This window comes from Achroia grisella, unplaced genomic scaffold (genome assembly GCF_030625045.1).
Source record: "Achroia grisella isolate CSIRO2021 unplaced genomic scaffold, CSIRO_AGI_Agris_v1 utg515, whole genome shotgun sequence".
Lineage (NCBI taxonomy): Eukaryota > Metazoa > Arthropoda > Insecta > Lepidoptera > Pyralidae > Achroia > Achroia grisella.
This window is the reverse complement of record NW_026712908.1, coordinates 2405638-2428996: the sequence shown is the minus strand read 5'-3', so window position 1 is coordinate 2428996 and position 23359 is coordinate 2405638. Positions and strand designations below refer to the sequence as shown.

Here is a 23359-nt window from a genome sequence, read left to right as displayed (position 1 = left end):
GTTGAATTTTATTAGAACTTGTATATCGAATACCTTAAACAGTATGTAATGGTTGATTGACTTAATTAACTGATAATGCCGGCAACGCACCTAATTTTTTCCTGTTATTTGATAAAACTTATACCTACATTGTAACTAACTATTAATTATTTTAATCGTTATTACTTACATAAGTTTAACTTTGAAACCCAATTACTTAGATGAAATAATTTTATGAGAACTAACCTACATTTCGGCCTCGATGTCTAACTAGCGATTTAGCACAATTTTCTTACGATGGTTGTGGGTTCGATTCCTCACACGATGCCAACTTTTGTATTCATAGATAGTATCGCTTATGTTAGGTGTTTAGATTCTGGTCTTAGGTTAGGTGTATTTTTTGTATGTATTTACAAAAAATGTACCTACTTAAATAGGTACATTTCTATATCTACGTTGCTTATAATACTCATAGTACTCTGCTTAGATCTGGACTAGACGGCGTTGTTATTTTTTTAACGAATGTAGTAGTTGTAGAAAAATGCATATTGTGCATCTAAGATAATATGAGCATACTTTACTTACGTAAGTTTTAATAATTTGCATAGTGTTATTTATAACAGAGGGCGAGATTCATTGATTTTAAATAAGTATTTCGATTAAGTAGCGTTTGTTTAAGTAATGTTTATACCTACCTATGAGGTACGTATGTTTAATTTCAATGTATTGTTATGTATAATTATACCTAATTTGTACCTATTTATTATTAATAGATATTAACTGACATTATAATAATACTCAATTATTCTTCATGTCAGGGATGTTGCAGTGTAGACAGAGAATATAAATAAAAGGGTAAGGTAAAAGTGTACCACCAGTCTTGCCAACTAAAAACTATAAGGCGTTCCTATTGCTGTCTCTCTTCACCTTTTATCTGGGTTACGGGAATACACGAGGAGTTTTCCGCAACCCCGACGGCAAGATATACACAGGTAGTTTCTAGAATTTCCCAAAGAATTTAGTCGCAACATCAGCAAGGTTTTAGTTTAATCTTTATAAGAGAATTAATAAAAATATTTTTTCAACAATGGTTTTATTTATCATGATAACCTGTAAAACATGAGATTAAAGCGAGAAATCTGCTTTGAAATCGTAGCCGTCCTTTTTCGGGGCAGACGTTAGAGTTACATTTTCAAGTACACCAGCTAGATCGACAGCTTTCTTTTCATTCCTTACTTTCTTCTTTTTGTCCTTTTTGAACTGCATTTTTTTCATTCTATTCTGCTTGGTGTTGCCTTCCAAAAGCATTTCAGGATCACCTTTTGTGCGTTCATTCGATTTCTTGTTTTTATCTAATTTCGACCTTATATTCAGTGCCTTAGGAAGTAGACTAGATTCATCTTCGTCGACTTGCATACTTTCTTCTAGAAGTGTAACAGGACCGGTACTTGTTATCTAGAAAATAATATTAATGAATGAATGAAAACTCTTTACTGTCCTTCTCACAAAAAATATACTTACATACACTATTATACACAAAAGGTAAAAACATACAACAATAAACAAGACAAAGAGGAAACAACGGGCGACCTTATCGCTAACAATCTCTTGCAGGCCATGTTTTATCTTCCATAGTTACAAAATATTTATTTTGTAAATAAATTAGATTCAGGAATCTTAACGTCTCTTTGGTACAGACTTTACAACATTGAATAGTCCGAGTCACGCATCATCACGTGATAAAAAAGAATACCAATGAAAGGGTGGAAATGGCTAAAATATATCTAACCGAAGGAAATATGCGCAGATGTGGGACCAATGCGGAGGAGTAAGATGTCATCGAAGAGAATAAGAGATATTCTGTAATTTCACGATCTTATCTCATCCTTCAACCAAAACACATCTTTTTTTTTGTAAAGATTGAATAAAACATACCGAGTATCAGACAACAACTGTTTAATAAACGTAATACGAACTACCTTCAAGTACATTACATCTTTCCCGTTAAAATTAATTCAATCTTACATTTTTATTGGGGGCTTTGGGCTATTGTCAGGTGCTTGTACCTGTAGCACTGCGACCTACATAGATCTATTGTGTTCGCCCAATTTCAGAGTTCGCTACCTTATATACAAAGTAAACAGCAATAGTTGCGACAGGGTTCACGCTAACGAATTTATATAGTTATAGCATTTCAATTGCATTTATTCTTTTTAAACCTTTATGGGTATTTGAAATTAAAATATACCTTAACTCCTTCCGCATCTGTCCTGTGGGCATCGAGCTGGCCCATAGCTTCCGTTTCCATCGCCTCGAACGAGTTGATGTCGAACTCCTTAGCTATCTCAGTGACGATCTTCGCTTCCACATGTACCTCTGTATCTAAAGTTTCGGGCGGTTCTGTGAAGTACCGCACCTGTAGAAGAATACAGACCATAAAAATACAAAATAATGATAATATGCTGTAATAGTATCTTACTAATATTATAAACACGGGAGTTTGTGAGTGTTGATGGATCGATGGATAGTTACTATCTCATGCAGAAACTACTGAATGGACTTTACTTAAACTTCATAATTATATAACTTATAGAGAATAGTATTTAATAAATAGGTTATGAATTTCATGCGGGTGAAATATTTTGAAAGCGCCAAATTAAATATATTTTTCTTTCTTTCGTTATATTATTATTCTAAAACTATGTGACTTACCTTTCCAATATTCCAATCATTGAGTAAGATTCTAGCAGCTGCCTCTTGATCTGGCACGCCGCCTTTCCTGAACCTACCCATCCGTGAGGCTACACTCGCAAAGAATTCCTGTAAGTACAGTTGAATTAAATGTGATATAATATAATAATATTTCAGGACAAATTCACACAGCGCCATCTAGTCACAAGCTAAGCAGAGTTTGTGTTATACTTTTGTAAATATAGCCTACATAATATATTCATGAATATAAATGATTGTACCGTGCGAGGTATAGTAGGTTATAGGATAGTAATAAAAATATGTGCTGAAACCCATAAAAAACGTACTTTATCGAATTAGTAGCACTTTATCGCAAAACAGTCAACACTAGGCTTCAAAGCTATATCCAGACTCCATTCAATGCCTGATGATGCCTCGTTCAGAGATGAAACACGTGTCGCAATATGGGTATAGACTCAAAAACGGTCGGTATTTGGTCACCATTAGAGAAGGTCGTAACGGTACTCAAGGTTCCGCAATGAAAGTTTGTAGTCTCACATATGGTAATTGTAGCAGAATTAAACAAAATAATATAAATTCACTAGCTGATCCTGCAAAGGTTGTTTTGCCATAAAAATTAAATCACTATTTTAAAAATAGGGGTTGACGGTAAAAATTTAAGTCTGTATGTATTTTTAATGCCCCATTACCAAAAAATTTTTTGGTGCGTCACCCTTAACACTTAGGGTTATAAAAATTAGTTATAGACCTATTCTTATCAAAATCGGTCAAGCCGATTCGGAGGAGTATAAACCCGAAACCTGTGACACGGGAATTTTATATATTAGATAAAGTAGTGATTTATCTAGATATTCTTAGTGCCTACCTGTGGTTTACTAAAATCCGGTATACTATACAGATCTATGAGGGTCTGTTTATTGGCACGCTGCAGTATAGCTGTGGCCGGTGTAACTGGGTCCTTGAGACTGCCCACACGGACGGCGTTTTTTAAGGCCACTGATGCATCACCTTCAGATCCCGAGTGGAAGACAATACCAGGACTGTCGAGGATCTTGATCTTCGAGTCTAGTTGAACTGTCTGCATTTGTCTGGAAATATATGTATATATTTTAAAAGTAGTTCCGCAGCAAAACCTGCGATAGAGATCGGTAGAGTAACTAGAGTAATTGAACTGTCTAAATTTGTATGGTTCTATATGTTATAAACTAGATTATTGAGCACCACCATTTGGTTTAGGTATGGTATATAGCTTATGTAATTTTTATTATTTGATAAGTAATATTTGAGTTTATCCAATACTAACGAACAAATAAAGAAACATGCAAAAATCAAAACACTCTTTATTATATCGAGCATGACTGTTATTTGATAGATAAATTTTTCCATGTAGATACATTAGTTTTATAGTTTTCGTATGTACAATTATTGCAATTTTAATCTAATGGCCTTTAATTCAATTCAATTAAAAGCAATATTTCTCATAATGTGTTAAAAAACCACGTTCTTTAATTTAACTGAAATTAATTATTAATTAATTATGTTAATTGATAAAGATACTACTTAATTATTATTTTGTCGTTTCTATAAAAGGTTTAAAATTATAATGAAACTAAACTTTTGTAATTCGACTATTACTACTTATTATATCAAATACTTGTAAGTGCAATAGAATAATTATAATATAATCAGTTAAAAAACTAGGCCTCTTGTCTGTACTGAAGAATTTTTGCCAGTATTATATATTATAGGTTTTCAACCTCCTTCTTAGACCTACAATTCGAATTGGCAGTTTTATATATTCGTTTATCCATATTTAAAATATAAGAGTTCTTTATATACATTTTGTTTTATACATTTCTGTCACTTTTATACTCTCCTATAATAAACGTCTTTCCTAAAATAACAAGCATCTCTCTCTTCTTTTGGAGTTAAATAAAATAAAACTTACTTGGTAACTCCTGGGGCACTGCCGACATTACAAGCCTTGGACCTGTTAAGACTGTTGATGATTGAACTCTTGCCGACATTAGGCAGACCCACCACTCCAACTGTGATCGAAGTCTTTATACCTTTATTACGGCAGTAGTTGCCTAGTAAACTCATCAGGAGTTCAGCCCCAACACATGCTGAGCCTGCAAATATTATTATTAATTATAAGTATTGTATTAGCTTTATATTTTGTTTATTTTATTCAATTTTAGTGAATTATACAGTGTATATTATTATAACCGCGAAATGACTACATTCGCGGATTGAACACCCTTCATTATCCATAGTACATAAATCTATTGAAACATGAAAGTGCAAAGTATTTTATTGCCAGTGTTGAAACATAGACTAAAATTTATTATGTTGTTTTCTTTATAAAACAACTGTATACAGCAGATTTGTTCTCATAGTAGTTATTTGCGATCGCAAATAGCCAAATAATACGTTTAAAAATAAAAATTTTAAATTTAAATATCGAAACACACATGGAACATTGATATTGTTTTGTTTTACTTTATATACATTTTTAATTTCTTCTTGAACATTCCGTGGCGCCGCTATTAAATTCAATGTACAATAAATTCTAATCATTTTTTATTTAATCATTATAACAACTTATATATAGCAATATTCCTCCAGCAAACAGTAGTTTTATAAACGCCAATCCCATGTTCATTATATAGTAAAATAAATATTTTACCTTTCATTTCCTTCTCTTTGACAATGTGCTTCATCTTTTTCCTGCCCAGATTGTGCTGTTGGTCCTGTGTTGAGGCTTTGAATGGAACAGCTGGGGCAGACCTGCGCAGGTATTTAAGCCAACTTGTTAGATTATTGCGTGGTACTAAGTCAGCCTTGTTCAATACTAGAACTAGTCTCTTTCCCGATTCTCTCACTGCATCCTCTACTTGAGCACACCTTGTACCTAATTAAGAATATCACATAATATAATAATAATGGAAATAACAATAATGACAATAACTAGAGACTCTAGTTCCAAGCTCAGCAAATCTTGTGTTATTTATACTAGACAACTGTTATATATACATAAATATTTTTTTTGTAAATACATACATAATATACATATAAAAAACAGTAGAAAATAAGTAACTTGCATTAGTAGAATTATTTTCCACAGCTGTTTTAGATTTTGTGACATTACATTTGAGTTTTATTATTTTTACACAAATTTTAATTATATGACCAACAGGAAGAGGAGATGGATGAACTGTGTGAAAAATAATATGGTAAGAAAGGGAATAAATAATGAGATGACTGTGAATAGGGAAGAATGGAAGAAAAAACATTATGCCGACCCCAAATAAATGGGATAAGGAGAAGCAGATGATGATGGCTAGCTGTGACAGAGCAGAAAGGTGTAAATATTACAAAAATTGGCGACATAATTTATAGATGGCTACTAAGCAAATGAGATGTCATATAAGGCTTTAGTATTTCATAGGCTTTTTCTGAATTGCTTCTTTTGCACTCCACATCGGGACAATTACATATAACATTGACCTGAGATTTAATGTTTGTTACCAACCTAGAGGATCCCTTGCATCTACCACCTCTAGAATAACTTCAGCTTCTGATATGACCTTTTTGAACTCTCTGTAATATGTCTTGAGCGAGTTCTCCTGTCTCCTATCTTTGCCAAATTGAATTGTATCAGTTTCATTTTCATTGCCTTTGAATGCATCATGAACTTTTCCTCTTGCTTCAGCATTTGCTACCTGAAATTATAAGATAATTAACTTTATTTTTCCTCAAATAATAAGCTATTACAATTGTTGCATATATTAAAATTTAGAAGTAATAATCAAGACAAAATAGTCTATAACTCAGAGAGGGCAGTACTCTTTGCTAATCTGTATATAGGCTTTATTAGTAAATTATTAAATTAAAAAAATAATATGTACTAAAGACCTAACTATTATGTAGACCTAACTACCTTGGAGGGGTGAAAAGAAAAGGATTTATTTTTATGACATACATTCTACCCTGTTTACATAAACAGTAATTTTCTTTTGTATAGATGTACAAGTTATTTATATTTTGTGTGAGAAAAAGTGGCATACCAATGTATCCATGCTGACTTTACTATTCTTCTTTTCTTCCATCTTCTTTTGTTTTTCTAACTTTGCTATATCTTTTCTTTTTTGTCTTTCCTCTTCTTTATGCTTTTTAATAGCCTCAACCTCTTTCAATATATCCTCTTTAAATGGACATACATTTGGAATCTGAACAGGCTTAGGTTTCTTTGATTTTGGATTTTTCTTTGCTTCTTTTTTTAATTTACGATTATGTTCCTTTACTTTTTTCTCTATTTTGTAACGCAGGCGAGCTGGCTGTCTCTTTGATGGTTTCTCTGTTATTAAATAAGTAAAATAAATTTATTATTACTTCTTAAGATTACTCGATACCTTATCCAATAACATAGAAAACTAAATAATATTGTAAATTTGTCCGTTTATACAGATATTTGATTGAATCAACCTTGCCTAAACAAATAAATGTATTTGCATGAAATTTATTTCATCGTTGGACCTTACATAGAGTACTCCAAATATTTAACATTACTTACTTTGGGACACGGGCTACATAAAAATAATTCTTCATCTCAATATTTATTTTTAGTTCAAAGACCACAAAATTAGGTTATAATATATGTGACAAAATGGTATAATATTACTTACTCAATTTAAACTTAGCCATGTCTTTCTACCAGTGAAATAAGAAGAACGTAAAAGTAACTATTTATAACTATATATGTGTTTTTATCATTAAGATTCAAAACAACATGTACTTTAAGGTTATAATAGTTTTAATAAATACAAAAATTCAAAAATTCAAGATCACATTTCTTTGACAGTGACTTCAGTTTTAACAGTTCAGTAAACGTATTGACAGTTTGATTGACATATTGAAATATTTTTTTTGTTCTGTTTATCCTTTAATGGAAAGGCAAAGGGATCTGCGTCCAAACAGCCATATCTGCTATTGATATGATATTCTTAATTTATTGTATACTAGCTGTTCCCGCGACTTCGTCTGCGTGGAAATTAACTTTATTTTTCTAAAATAAAAGAATTTTATTTTTTGTAAAATATAATTAGCCTAAGTTACTCCATATTACAACAGCTACCTGCCAAAAAAAGTCCTTTCAAAGTCGGTCCAGCCGTTTCAGAGATTAGCGGAACCTCTTTAGAGTATTATGTTTCTTGGCAGGAACAAACAGACCGACAGATAGACACAGAAATTGTAAAAAATGTTATTTTGGTGTATGTACCGTATTTATATTCATATGCATATAGTAAAAAACGGTTATTTCAATATAACAAACACACAATATTACATCGGAACACATCCGTAAATCGCCAAAACTTCCTTACACAATGAATCCCCATCCGGAACAATCCCCAAAATCCACCACTGCTAAAAGCGTTATTGACTTTAATTAAAAAAAAAATATTCCGAACATCTCATAAGAAGACGAGTCTAAAGGAATAATAATAATTAAAACCTCTTTTCTCACCCGAATTAACTTTAAAATAAAAACACGCTAATTAAAGCAACCTCATTCCAAGTACCTAGTGTTAGTTAAGTAGATATGCTTACACTTGACCATTTTACTTTATACCGATCTACCTATATAATTCTTACTAGTACTGTGATTATATATTTCAACAAGCTAAAATGCATAAATATTTAGCTTGATTTAGATTATTATGACCATTATATATACCTCCATTGATAATTTAAATATCTACCCAAGTACCCAGTTTAGGTACCTACCTAATATGTAAATAGTGAGCCTAAGCACTTGCTAAACAAATCACGTTCATTCATTCATGGAGGTAGGTTAACGTTTTCGTGAATGAGCTGCCTATAGGTAAAGCGAGGGGGCTGGCTGCCATTGCCATATGACGCTTTGTTCGCGGCTGCAGCTGCCCCTGACTCGCAAAACGGCCATTTGTACCTGCACAGGTAACAGAAGCAACAGGTCATTTCACCGGCGCGGGGAGCGCCGCTACCGGCCCGGCCCGCAGCGCACGATGTAAGCTTCGTTCGCTGCTCAGTCGCGCTCTGTATATCGCTGTGATAACACAAACGACCGTACTTGTTTGAATATAAACACGCGCTACTTTCCCGCGACGTATACATCACCGTGCCGAGTGATGTACGCGAGTGTACCCAGTCTGTGTAAATTTCTTGTTAACAGCCATTCGTGACAGTGCAAATGTCGCCAAGCTTGGAAGAAATCATGTTCAATAGGAACACAAACCTGTCGGCGCGCCGGCCACTGTTGGTGGACGCGCAAAAGCCTCTTGTAGTCCCTCCACGCGTGCCTCCTCGCGACACTGGACCACAGCGGCTGTTGCACGCATCTAGGAACCAACCCACCGACTATCCCTACGAATACAGACCGGATTACTGGAAGCCTTCGAATGTCGAACTCGAGAAACGATTGCAAGAGACGCGAGCTCGCGAGAAAGTCGGTTACTTTCAAGACAAAGTTACACCCCCCGATTTGAGCTTGGACCGCAGAGAAGCTGAACTGATATTTAAATTCGACCCTCACGCTTCTGCGGAGTATCTGTCGAGTCAGTATCGAGCCCCCACGGTGCACTATGCGAAACCACCGACGCCAGCAAACGGGTTTACTAACCGTCTACCAGAGAGAGACGGTCCCTTTGTTTTCGGCGTACATAGTCCAAGCCAATTTCCGATATCTCGACGGGATGACGACGACTATGATTACTCTGAGGTGGCGGAAACGAATCGCCGTCCTGTTGTTAGAGACGATGTGTCCGAAGACTTAAATTGCTGTGATAGAGTGAACGAGTGGACAGTACGGGATAAGAAAAGCAGAAAATCATTAAACAGGATGTTTCAAATAAGAGATAGACGAAAGTTAAAAAGTGGGAAAAAGGACAAGATAAAGTGTGTGTTAGTTGGTGATGGGGCAGTGGGGAAAAGCTCATTGATAGCTGCATACGCGCAAGATACATTCCGAGAAGACTATCTGCCGACTGCACATGACACTTTTAATGGTAAGTTTATATTATAAGTGTCAAAAATATTATATAAGCTGAGTAAAAAAGGTTTTTTGTAGTCACAGAATACGTATAACTAAGAATAAGAGCAAGAATAAGTCCTAAACAAAGAATGTAGTTGTAGATACACTTATTACTACTTAGTACAAGCGTAAAATTATGGATGTAAATGGTAATAAGTTACCTTATGTGACTTATCGCAAACGACCCTGATCCATAAGATACCTATGTAATTACCGTGATTGCAACACAAATCATCATTAGCCATTAGATAACGCCAGCAGGAAAACGTACTTACGCGCCTATTATCAGGCGCCACAAAAGATTCTAAGCAGTTTGGGTACGGCTATTGGTGCTAATTACTATATAATCAATATAAAATTAGGTAGAGTTCTATTAAAAATTGAAAAGATGTACTTGCTTATTATTAAAAACTCAGAAACAAATTATTAATAGAGAAAACTTAGTAATTTGTTAACTATGCAATATCTGACGGCTTCGTGGTTCTAGCGGTTTAGCACACCGCCTTGCTTTCGATGATCGCGGATTCGCTTCTCGCATGATGCTAAAAAATAAAGTACCTACTCTGTCAGTGACAAATTTCTAGTGAGAAACAATCTCGAAAAATAATTTATTTAACTGTTACCAAAGTTTATTTCATATAATATGCCATTATGTCATGTCTAAGAGATAACATCATTACTTTGGGCAGAATTGGCTTATCATCAGAATAGACATAGGCTAGAAATTTCATGCGGGTGAACTGCGAGCACAGCTAGTTTTAAAATATTGTTATAAGGGAAAAAAATCCCTTATGGATGATAATGGAATGGTGCGTTAGCGCAGGTGGGACCTGCGCTAACGGTTTACGCTGGCGGGGCAGCAGTGGAGGATGATAAGATGAGCATGAGTTAAGGTCAGTTAGTCCATCGTGACAAATTCACCAGGAATTTATTACGACAGTTTCCAGGGGGAACCGCGTGGAGGTCAACCTGACATGGTAAACTGCTAGTAATGGGGTCACGAGTCCACATTACTAGCAATCCCCTTCTCCCCATTATAAGGGATTACATTAGTTATGAGATAAGAGTAGTAAGGATCAAAGGTATACAGATACGTTGACATTTTCTATATATCTGGCTAGAAAGTATTTCAACATTTAAATCAACAAATCTATAGTGTTTTTTTTTTTTCAATTGGCATTGTGTCTATAATTCCAAACCCTCACAACCGGGAGTCAACGACACTCCAGCGTTGTCTCCCGTTCAGTCCCAGTTAATTTCTATGCCTTATCAACAAAAGGAACTCGTTTTAACGCACGTAACAATAACTCGGCGGCCAGTTGCTTTACCTTAAATTCCATTTACGCTTTCTCAACTTTAATTTATAAATTGCTGTAAGATTTTAATTTTTACGTAATGTCATTTTAATTGTAACAAACTTTTGTGACACAGATGTAGATTGTTGTTACAAGTACCTAAGTTATAATCTAACAGATTGGCGATTACAGTTGAAGTTTTTTATTTAAGAACTTTATTTAAAGGTCTTGGTTAGCCTGAAAATTGTAATCTTGTAAAATGTAAATTGAATATGTTATAAAGTTAGTTATTGTATTATATGTGAATCAACCGACGAATGTGACCTAACTACAATAATATGTCTTACTGACTCATGTACTTTGTTTGATTCTATGTTTAAACCAGTGGAAATGACAAACAAGTTTCAAATTGATTTACTGGTACCTTCAATACAAAGCATTGTTAAACAGCAGTCTATTTAAAAGTGATTTTAAACTGCATAGCATGCGTATTTGTGGATTGAGTGATTTTGACTTCAGCCGTCACATTCATCGTAAATCATTACATAGCTAACGATTTCGATTTCATTTCACGAAGTTCTCTTTTTTCTACTATTTACCTGCCTTCCAAGAGTCCCAAATTTTACTTATGTAAGTATATAGTAAAGTAGTACCTATACTATAAAAGTCTGACAGAGTTGATAGAAATAATGAAACGACCAGTAGGTCGTTCTTTTCTGATCATCTTTTTTACTTCCAATACTAGGTACATGTGCATATCATATGTTTGTAATAAATTGTGAAATTTTCCTATTCACTTCCATAAAATATGGATAATGAAATTTTTGAGCGAGATAAAAATGAGCTACTCATATTTATCGTCCATTTCCTTCTTGATTCATCATCGTTGCAAATACTGATTCTGATAATGATTCTTTATCTAAAGACGCAGATAATTTTGTGCATTTGAGATCGAGAGAGATTGATTTTTTTGTAGTAAGCCAAAGTTCTTATCTTGAGGAAAACTGGAGTTAAATCTATGTTGAATTGAAGGCATTTCTTGCTTCAATTAATTTTGTCAGTTGTAGATAACAAATATTTATTAAATGATAGGAATATTTATAAAGGAGGTGTTACATATGAATTTGGATGATTATAAGGACAGAGAAAGGCCGAAAAAGAGATGCATAGACTGTGTGAAAGATGATATAGTAAGAAAGGGAGTAAATAATAAGATAACTGCGAAGAGGGATAAAAGGAATAGAAAAATATATTACGCCGGCTCCAAATAAATCGAATAAGGAAGAAGTAGATGATGAGGAATACGCTATCAAAATTGTAAATTGATCGGTCATAATTATAAGGTGGAATTATACTATATAATTAGTTTATAAATTTCTACTTTTGCTAAAATAGATGTTTGAAAGGAATTAGTTTTTTATATAAATGGACTGATGACAATGCCGATTCTATCTGGAAAAATAACCGTAAGGTAAATTTTATTTGATCACATGAGTATACCTACTCAAAAATGATCCCTGGGTTGATATTATAACCTTTTTCTATAGTTATCGGTCATATGTTCTGATACCTACAAATATGTTTGCAGATATATGTGCTTCAAACTTAAATTTTTGGTAATATCATGCTAAAATTGTCTATCTGTGTACATTATGCATGACGCATAACTATATCAATTTATTATTTTGTCAAGGTATAGAGTACCGATATTGATAGTATGTGTAGTAAATACAAATATTACTGTGTCAAATATGGATTTCTGATACGGCAACACTCTGTCTGTTTTTTTTATGGATACGTATAGTGTAGTGCAGCTATCTGCGTTAACAGTATACGGGCAGGTTGATAGAAAGATGATATCAGATTAAATAGCCCACCGTGGTCAATTCAGACATTAAAAACTGTGGTTGGGAGGAGAGATCGCCTGAATGTTTCTATTACTGATCTCTATTCTAGTCCCTATTACTAATATTTATTTCCTTTCAAACCGTCCCCTATTTTTGCTATAAGAAAAACATATATTAAACAAAATTAACTATCGAAAAATTTAAATTACAATATTTTTAGTCTATTATCATAAATCGAATCTACATAGATTCGTAAACTTGTATGTAGTAGAATATATTCATATCACGATTAAACAAACACTCACAGGATAATAAATTAGAAAAAATATTAAAAAAAAAACATTCCCAGCATAGTTCCACGTCTATTTCGGGTCAAAGCCCCTATTTAATATGTGCTTACTATGTTCGAGAGTAATTAATATTGTGTTACACCGTCATAGACTGCATACAAAATACATGTTCAGTTTTATTGTGACTGTTTACATCCTTTATTAATCAATTAGTATTCACAAGTTTGTATACGTTGTTTATAAGGACAGATAAATAGACTTGTATTTTCAATTGTCTGGCAAAATGAGCAGGTTAGCAGACGGGCAGTATTTTTTATTTATAGACAGATGTTTCAGATGTAATGATGTTACAGAATATTATGATTAAAAAGTTTATTCATAAAAATTATTGGATTAATTGCTGGCTTTCTTTAAAAAAAAATGCCTTGGGTAATAAATATATGGGAGTTAAAATATTAAGTAATCATTGAGATACCTACACTTTGTATTTTGTGTTTTATTTATTTCTAAGCAACTTGCTTTGTAAGCTGTATTTCCGTTTGTAGGGTGGAATGCAGCAGTAAAATTATAAATCAAAACTAATTTATTCATGTAGGACATTTTAGCCGCTTATGATCACCAAGTTTTTAGTCATTTTGAAAACCAGTGATATCTTCTCATGCGTTGGCAAGGCACTACGTTCATGTACTACAATTATATATAAAGATTGTTTCTTTCCATCAGGTATGCCGTCAGATTATCGGTTATTCCAGTAATACAAAATAGTATACTATAGTATAATACCTATAGTTAAATAATACTTAAAGGCAGAATGGAAGGCAGAACTTTGTTTAGAACCGCGGAAGAATAGAGTACCGAACAAAAGTTAAACCCCTTTAACGGTATTATAACTTCTTTGTGATTCCGCAAAACAGCGAAAATATATATCGTACCACAGCAGGATAACGCCGTATGCAGGATAAATAATTTAAAATATAAAAAAACACCGATTAATAATACTTATTATACAGGTAAATAACGAAAATATAGGTATTTTTTTTAAAAGAATTTATGTTACAATGCAGATATATTCTTGATTATTTCAGGATAGGCCTACTCTAGTGAGCAAGTCATTTATATGCGTTACTGACATAAACACAAGAACATTTACTCCATGACATGGTGATTTCAACAAGCAGCGGTCTGATATGTCTTATTAGTAGGCATGAAATGATTTATTACCTACGAAACATTTATTTAATGTTTAGCTACCGTTTACTTTAATACTTTCGTTAAAAAACACTTAACAAATATGTAGCCTACATATTAAAAATATTTTAAATTTAAATTCAAAGATATATAATATCCTACTAAAAAGCCTCGGTGAGAGCTTTGGATATCTGTACAAGTTTCGACCTAATTGGGACGCCAGATTCACAAGGAATGACTGTTCTTAACTTTAAAATGCAATTATAAATAATATTGCAATGATCCTTGTGATTATAAAGAAAGTTTATGATTACTGCGAGTGTAGGGATCATTGTTAACATTTGTATATATTTATTTATACCCCTTCTTCTTATGACAATGAATACAATAGACTCATAAAAACATGCTAATAAATAACCGTCAATACAAAATAGCCAATAACTTATTACATGATTTCCGTGAGGAATACGTGCGTAAGTTAATGTGAAAGCTTGAAAACAATAAAACTTTCGCCTCTGAAGAAGTTTGCATGCAATACAATATCTACATACCTAAGAAAAAAATTAAGTAAAAAATTTTCGGCACTCAATGTCTATCGTAAAAATTACTTTTATTTGTATATTTATATGTTTTTATAACGACTGTTTGTTGCCAAAATAAAGAGAAAAAAAAAAAAAAAAAAATACCTACATATAATTTAGACACGTATTGGATGCGAAATTCTTTAAGATGCAAGTGGCCATTCGCACTAAGATGTTTCTACAAACGGAAGAAAATGTGTAAACTTATTAGAAACTACGAACTGCAGACAAAATTGCATTAAATAATTACAAATATTGTCTTATAAAGTTTGCGAGTTTAAATTTACTACCTATTGATCCCATTTAGGAAATTCTTTTACTGTCGGATAGCCCATTGAGGAAGGCTTAGGCTATATTAGATCACACTACGAGCAATAATAGCTGGAGGTGTAATGAAGAATGTCGCAAAAACGGGAAAAATGTGACGCTGATCGACTAGTAACTATAACCTACTCATTCTTACACGATAAAAAATATTTTTAAGAAAGGTGTTACATATGAATGTGGATGGTTATAAGGGCAGAGGAAGGCCGAAAAAGAGATGGATGGACTTTGTGAAAGATGATATGGTAAGAAAGGAAGTAAATAACACGATGACTGAGATGAATGGAAGCGAAAAACATATTACGCCGACCCCAAATAAATGGGATAAGGAAGAAGCAGATGATGAATAAATATTTATTATCTCAATAAAGTTGAGAAAATCACTGGTAATTTTGAGATATTTGATAGATACTATAATAATAAACCCAGGTGTTACTGTCTGGGTATGTCAATACACTTATCTACAACTTCTATCTGATTGTTTGTAGTCTCACTCGTTTATTTCATATTTGCGCAATGTTGCGGTCTTTGTGTAAACAGAACGCTAATAAAATAATCTGAATGAAACTTTCTAGAACGTTTGTTGTGTATTGCAACATGACTGTCCTATATTCTTTCGACAAACATCCACCCGGGGACTGGTAGAGAGGTGTTGCAATCTATCCAGGCCACTTTTCGGTCTCTTTTAAGAACGGCACCCGGCCCAATGATCCAATTACCCACTGATGTAACTAAAACAAATTGTCTCATTATCATAATTACCTACTTATCGGTCACTTTGTCAGTAGTTATTAGTTAACATTCCTTAGTTGTATTTCATTTATTGTGGTGTAATGGTCTTGATAGTCTAAGACGAATAAAAGATTCAAAAAGTCATCTAGTTCAGTCGCTAAGCAGCTTGCTTAACTACCTTGTAGGGTCCGAGATAAGGCAAGGAAATTACAGGATATGAGACATAGACGTAGATACACAACATATTATTAGATAGATCCTTTAACAGCTACTTTATTTCTCATAGTAATTATTTGAAATGTCTACGCAAATACATACCATCAAGTAATTAGAAAATACATGCTTATATGTATTCTAAATAAAACAACATAACTAGAATACATAAGTATGTTTTTTAAAATGTTTATTCTTTTGTACCAGCTGTACTTCGGCAGCTGCATCAACTCTTTGTGTCTATGCCTTCCAGGAAAAAGAAAAAAATATATACCTCAAAGCGATTACCTTTTGGGATAGAAGAGCGCCGTGCGCCCGGTGCCCGGTGCTCGGATCGTACCTTACCATTATTTTTTATGAATTCTTAGTCAGCGTCCATTATAGGCGGCGTATTCGATTCAGAACGGCCACGGCACTCCAAATAAAAAAGTAAACCATAATCTAAAGTACTGTTTCGTAGTGGAATGTTAATGGTAATCGTGGGGTTGCTCATTTCACCACGACCTCCGACGCTTAGAGTTCGAAAAAGCTTGTTAAGCAAGATATATTTTAGACAAGACATGGGACAGATTGTTTAATAAATTTTGTTATGACATAGTAATAACGAGGAGTAGATGACGTAACAAATGTAAAGGATAATACCTAAATGACAATAAATACGAGTACCATAAATTTGACTGGACTTAGTAGTCTAGCGGTTTAGCACAGCAGCGCCTTACTTCCGATGGTCGCGGGTTCGATCTTCGAACGGTTATGTATTTACAGAAAAAAAATATATCTATGGATTTATATTACTGCTCTAATATCCATAACACGAGCTTTAGCTACCTTAACTTGGGTCTAGAGGGCACTGTGTGATATGTACTGAAAAAAAAATTATATAAAATAATAATCAACAAGACTTCTAAATAGTATAGAATTAACTATATTATTATAAGTAAATTACTCAAATCATTACTTAATACTATAATGCTTCGTTATATACTTAATAAATGTCAATTTTCTATAATACACTATTATCCTATTTTAATTGGAATCACGTATAAGCTTTTTAATCTTAGTAAGTAATCTTGTTAGATATTACATTCTTGTATTCATTCAATCACGCCACAATAATTATTCACGCTAGTGCAGAGAGATTCATAGAATCATACTAAACGTAAAAGAAAATCTTAAAGAAGAAATTACAACAGAATGGTCAATATAAGAAAATAAAATTGTTTAAAAATATTTGACCTGCATACATTTATATTTATAACGTTATATAATTTTACGTATGTTTATATTTTATTATATATATTAATAGATATATTTATGTACAAATGTATATTTATGTTCATTAACCACCTACTATTTTCTTATCTTAATGTTACTTTCTCTACTGGTAGTCTGGAAGAGATTGCTTAGCGATAAGACCGCCTTTTGTATCAGTTTATGTATTATATCATTTTGTGTGTTTTCTTTGTCTGGTGCAATAAAGAGTTTAAATAAAAATAAATAAAATAAAATAATATTTAGGTATATGTATAATAAAAAGTAAGTTAAAAATCTAGTATCTGACAACAGAAAATTCTTGCCGTAGGTAATAAGTAGAAAACAAGGAAATATTCTCAACTGAAAATGTTAGCCATGCTTGATGAATTTCCATCAAGTATTATACCTATACCATAACTTCCATTAAGAGAACATGACAGAATGATCAATAATGAAAAAAAATGTAAATGTTTTAGCTGATATACTTTTAAATTAAAGGGCGAAAGAATAAAACTTGAACGAGCAACCTATAAAAGACATTGTGGGAACAAATGCTGAATGCGATAAGCTAAAAATAAGTTGCATACACAAAGACTCGCAATAAGCAAATAACTAAGTAGACAGGTATGAGTAATGCCACTATATTGTGACTGGAAGATCAACAGTCAGACTGACTTAGTACTGTGTCATCGGAGGGAGCGTATTATTAGTATAATAATAGCCCGTAATAGCGTTGAGATTGACCTGATATATTGTTAGCATATGACAGGACGCCAACGGTGGTCTAGTGGTTTAGCACACCGCCTTACCTCCGATGGTCGCCGGTTCGATTCCTAACCCTGTGCAAACATTTGTATTCATGATTGTTTGTATCGGTCTGGGTGTTTTCTATGTATATTATGTATGTATTTACAAAAAATATATATCTATGTATTTGTATCAGTTAATATCCATAACACAAGATCTAGCTAGCTTAATTTGTGTCTAGATGGCATTGTATGAACTATCCTGAGATTATTATAATTATCAGGTTGATCTCCACACGGCCCTCCTTAAAACCGTCGTGTTCCTGGTGAATCGCCACAAAGGTGTAACTGATTTTGTGATCATCCTATCATCCTCTATATTAGTTAGCGTATAGCGTTACCGCAGACAGGCACTATTTTATATCATCAACATCATCATCATCAGCAGTCTACTGCTGTACATAGGCCTCTCCCAGGGCACGCCATTGGGCACGATCTTCAGCTCTATTTTATATATTGTATATCCATTAAAAAAAAACAAATCTCTTGTGTCGCCTATGTATATTGTCAGCGACTTGCTTTGGGGGACTGTACTCCATTTGAGAACCTCACGCCCCTTTAGGAATATCTACGTATGATGGTTGATACGCATCACATTGTACCACCCCGACCACACTTTTACACACACACACGACACCGTCCTCGCCGGCGAAGACGACGACCTCAAACACACAATATCGCGCATTCAACGCTGCCCGGGCGCTCCTCCGATCGATCCCCCGTCCAATTTAAACAGGGATCGAAATTACGACGGCCTGAGCCGAGGTTCGAACCCCTAGTGGTGCCCTCAGACCAAAGTCATATCCGTCAGGCAGGAGTTCGCCTTCAGCCGCTCCATAAGTCCTTCCGCGGGTTTGGATTGCCATCTGCACTCGCCCCCTAACCTCCGGTTTAAACAAATAAATAAAGAAATAAAATTAAGTGGGTCTGCCCGTGTGTTTACAATTTCAATTATGTAAAAAATATTCAACTTATTTCTCAACATGTAAATGCAATACAAAATTATAAGTAATTTATCAATAAACAACAGGTTGCGAATTTAATTGCACCACTTGTACTACAACAAATGGCGAATAAATTGTCTACTTTCACTTGTCTTCGGTAGATACGTATAATTACTAAGCATTTCTTTTCAGTCAGAGAAAGCAAAAAAACATTGCGGCATAAATTATCCACATTAAGTTTAATATATATGTATCTGTTTATCCTGTACATTATCATAACACCTACCTGTTACTAGACAATAATTAACAGGTGAAAAGAATCGTTACCAATAGTGATTGAAAAGAGATGGATGGGTGTTTGTTACTCTTTCACGCAAAAATTTCGGAATGGATATAATAAAACTACAATAATAAAGCTTTATTTTATATCAGAATAACACATGGGCTATAAAAATCACGCGGGAGAAATGCGGGCACTACTAATATATAATATAAAAATATATGTAACTATATTAAGATTCCTATTAACCATTTGCTAAACTTATTGCCTACGATGTAGAATTCAAATTTTTATTTTTTTTACCTTATCACACAGAGTTAATTAATAAAGTATGCAATCAGATGGATCAGTTTTACAAACTTTGACTCAGCATATGTTAGCATAATTTAGCATATTATCACCATTGTAAGTGCCATGCGCATTATCTCTATTAAAGTACGCTACAAGTATGTATGTAATTATGATTATCTATACTAACTAATATGATAAATACGAAAGTGACTTTGTTTGTTACGCTTTCATACCTTAACTACTCAACCAATCGTCTTGACATCTCGCATACAATTAATACCTATTTGGAATAGAAAACGTTAAACGAAGTCAAGGATTATAAGCTAGTTGTATAATATAACTAGTTTATAAGTAATAATAACCCAGAACAATTCACACAGTCGTCTCGTCATCTAGTCGTAAACTAACCATAGTTTGTAATATGCTGCTAACTAACTATGCTGAGTAACTAATGCAATTACTTAAATAAGTATTTTTTTGTAAACACAAACATTTAATTCATACATAATATATATAGAAAATACTTAGACCAATACAAACAATAATACTTATGAATACATTGTGTAGTGCGAGGTATCGAATATACAAACATCGATAGTAAAGTAGTATTAGGCCGTCGTAGGCCGTCGTATTCATAAAAGTATGCAAAATCTAACACACTAGAAGAATGTAATGTGCGAATAGTTATACCACAGATAAGATAATATTACATAGTTATACAAAATAATGAATAATATTATTATAAAATGACCTTTTGCTTTATTATAATCTTTAGTAGGTATGTCAATGTACTCGTAGGTGTTGTCGAACCAAACATTACGTAAAACATTGTTAAAAAATGTTTTTTAAATGTCAACTATAAAGAGAAAGGTTCGTACTTGGTATAATTTTTATAAAATGTAGAATAACAAGATACCTAGCGGTTGGTGCCGCATTGCTTGCAATTTACAAAAGCAACCGAGGACTGCGTTCTGGCAAAACTGTGATTGGCTGCCATTACTCATTTTGTTATTGTTTCAAATAACTTCAAAAATGACATAGGTACTTACATCATTAAATTAAAGAATGTTTATCATTGAATTGGGCTGTTTTCAAATCGACTGTAGATATTTATCTACTATTATACTATTCACGCGAAATCTTCGTCAAATCTGAACAAGTGATTTGCAACTGTCTTTATTTATATTACAGTAGATTAAAGTTTTGTTAAGACATTTTGAAAATGGCACCTCTAAAGATCAAAATTTTGTTTTATCATTGTACGGACGTTTAATTGTAACAGATAAATGCTGTAGATAAAGATTATAATAATTTTATTGTGAGAACTAGAGACCCTCGACCTTTTCATCGTTCCGTTTAAAAACCGTCGAACCACTCCGTTGCATAATAAAAAAACACGATGCGGGCATGCCTGTCCGTTAACCGTTACATCCACATTGTAATACAATTTCAAAATATTTTAATCAAATAGCTATCGAAGAAATAAATAGAAATCGTACTCAGTACCATTTATCATAGGTACTTATTTTCATAGTAATGTTTACATTCTGACAGGTAATATAATGTGGTATAAAAACACTCGTTTAACACTATATATAAATAAATATTATAAATAAATAACCTTGGACAATTAACACAGTGCCATCTAGTCCCACGGTAAGCAGAACTTAGGTATGTTACGGATACTAGACAATTGATATAAATACTTTTAGTAAGTACGTACATAGTATACATAGAATATACTCCGACCGATACAAATCATCGTAGATAATCATGAGTACTAATGTTTGCACCCTCCGAGGAATCGAACCTGCGATCATCGGAAGTAAAACTGTGTGCTAAACCGGTAGACTCTCTTAAAGCTCTTAAAGTTAATATAAATATGGTGACATCTTAGTATATGTTTTAAAAGTTAGTTTAATCAGATTTTTTTACCACAATAGTTTTCTATTGGTGATAACCTATATCTATCAGTTGCATAAAAAATGCCTAACATATTTTCTAAATATATAAAATATATATTTGGATTTTGAGCTTTAATATTATCATAAAAGGATTATTATTCTGTAAAAAGAAACGTCTCAAATAGAATGCAATCAATCTCTTTTGTTTATACGTAGAGAGCATTGATCGATCAGTTCATAGCAACAATAGCAAATATTGATTATTGCTACTTTCTCTCTATTGTACGAAACTGAAAGTAAGTAAATAATGATTAAGCAATGAAACATTGAAACTAATAGCAATTTGTACATTGATAACGGTATGGTCAACGTTTATGTTACTATTCTATCAATATTCTGAATGATCTCGTGATAACACGACCTATTGCTTGAAAGTGAGACTACTCTGTGCAGATAAGAATTATTTGCACAGATATATGATGACAGTAAACCTATTCTGGTATGCAACCGACTTTAAAAAGGAAATTTTTTTAAAGGGTGTACACACATGTTATGCAATCTCTCCGCCCCAGTTTTGTTTATTTTTGCAGTCCATAGTTATATTTCCGTGTCTGTTTGTTTATGTTCAGTCATGATTGAAGTTCGTTTCTTTGCGGAACGAAATCTTACGGTTGTGAACTTCTTGGTATGTTTTTCTGCTGTCCACATATACATAATTGAAAATAAACTATGTAATTCCTATGTATTACAAGAATACTAAAATGTAAAAAATCGTTAGCGTACATTTCGTTAGCGTTAGTTAGAATTTTGCTATAAGAAAAGTCTAAACCATAACACACCTTATTAACAAACACTTCCACTATTTAAAAAATGTATTGTCCTACAATGTCCCTATTTAGATGTTAATATAATACAATGTGTTATTATGTTAATATATATATATATCTACGTATAAAACTCGCAAAAAATTACGAGCACCCTGGTATTATTTATTTACAATTTCATTAGACGCAACAATGGTTTCTATGTAATTCAGGATTAAAAAATAAGTACATATTCTTATTTATATCAAATATTATCCATTATTCTTTATATTTTTATTGCTATTATCTTGTGACAATACGACACAAGTAATAATTAAACGAAAGCGAGACTATTTGATGAAGATAAAAATATTTCCATGTAGGTATACGTAATAGGTAGTCTATCTACCTATTCATTGTTGAACATCTTTCAGAGTCTGTCTATGATGATTCTGTTTTATAAAGTCTTCGTGTTTTGAACGCACGAGGTTCAACGTCATTCCGGATAAACCAGTTTGTTCAACCACACGTGTCGTGTCGATGTCTGCCGAGATGTGGCTCCATAGGGTTGTCATAGGAGCTTATTTATACACAGACCGTAATCCATATGATTAAAATCGAACGATTGCATTATAAGACTAATTAGTTAATTCTATCTAGAAAAGACAATTCGAATTTGTTATGGATTATCAGAATAAGGTAATTATTGTCTGAAAGAAGTCGTACTGTATAATAAAGATCTGCTCTTATTTTTTATTAGTACCTGCACCAATGTGAAGTAATAGGCATAGACAAACATTTCACAAAATATTAAAAACTAAAATTACCTGTTACACTTGCAGTG

General features: G+C 33.0%; 2 protein-coding genes across 2 annotated transcripts in view; one reads left to right on the top strand and one right to left on the bottom strand.

Moving 5' to 3' along the window:
• Positions 1–1075: 1075 nt before the first annotated feature.
• LOC131847062 (guanine nucleotide-binding protein-like 3 homolog) lies at positions 1076–7506 on the bottom strand. The gene is made up of 9 exons (XM_059196511.1): positions 7380–7506; positions 6762–7051; positions 6227–6416; positions 5381–5605; positions 4640–4823; positions 3557–3779; positions 2692–2799; positions 2228–2395; positions 1076–1434 (listed from the first exon to the last, which is right to left on the bottom strand). The coding sequence occupies exons 1-9, from the start codon at positions 7396–7398 to the stop codon at positions 1105–1107; spliced, it is 1737 nt and encodes a 578-aa protein (XP_059052494.1). The 5' UTR covers positions 7399–7506; the 3' UTR covers positions 1076–1104.
• Positions 7507–8721: 1215 nt separating this feature from the next.
• Positions 8722–23359, top strand: part of LOC131847059 (uncharacterized) — a 50583-nt gene continuing 35945 nt past the window's right edge. Inside the window, exon 1 of the mRNA XM_059196507.1 lies at positions 8722–9737. Coding sequence (XP_059052490.1) covers positions 8924–9737 — 814 coding nt within the window. The 5' untranslated portion in view covers positions 8722–8923. The remainder of the gene's footprint in view (positions 9738–23359) is intronic.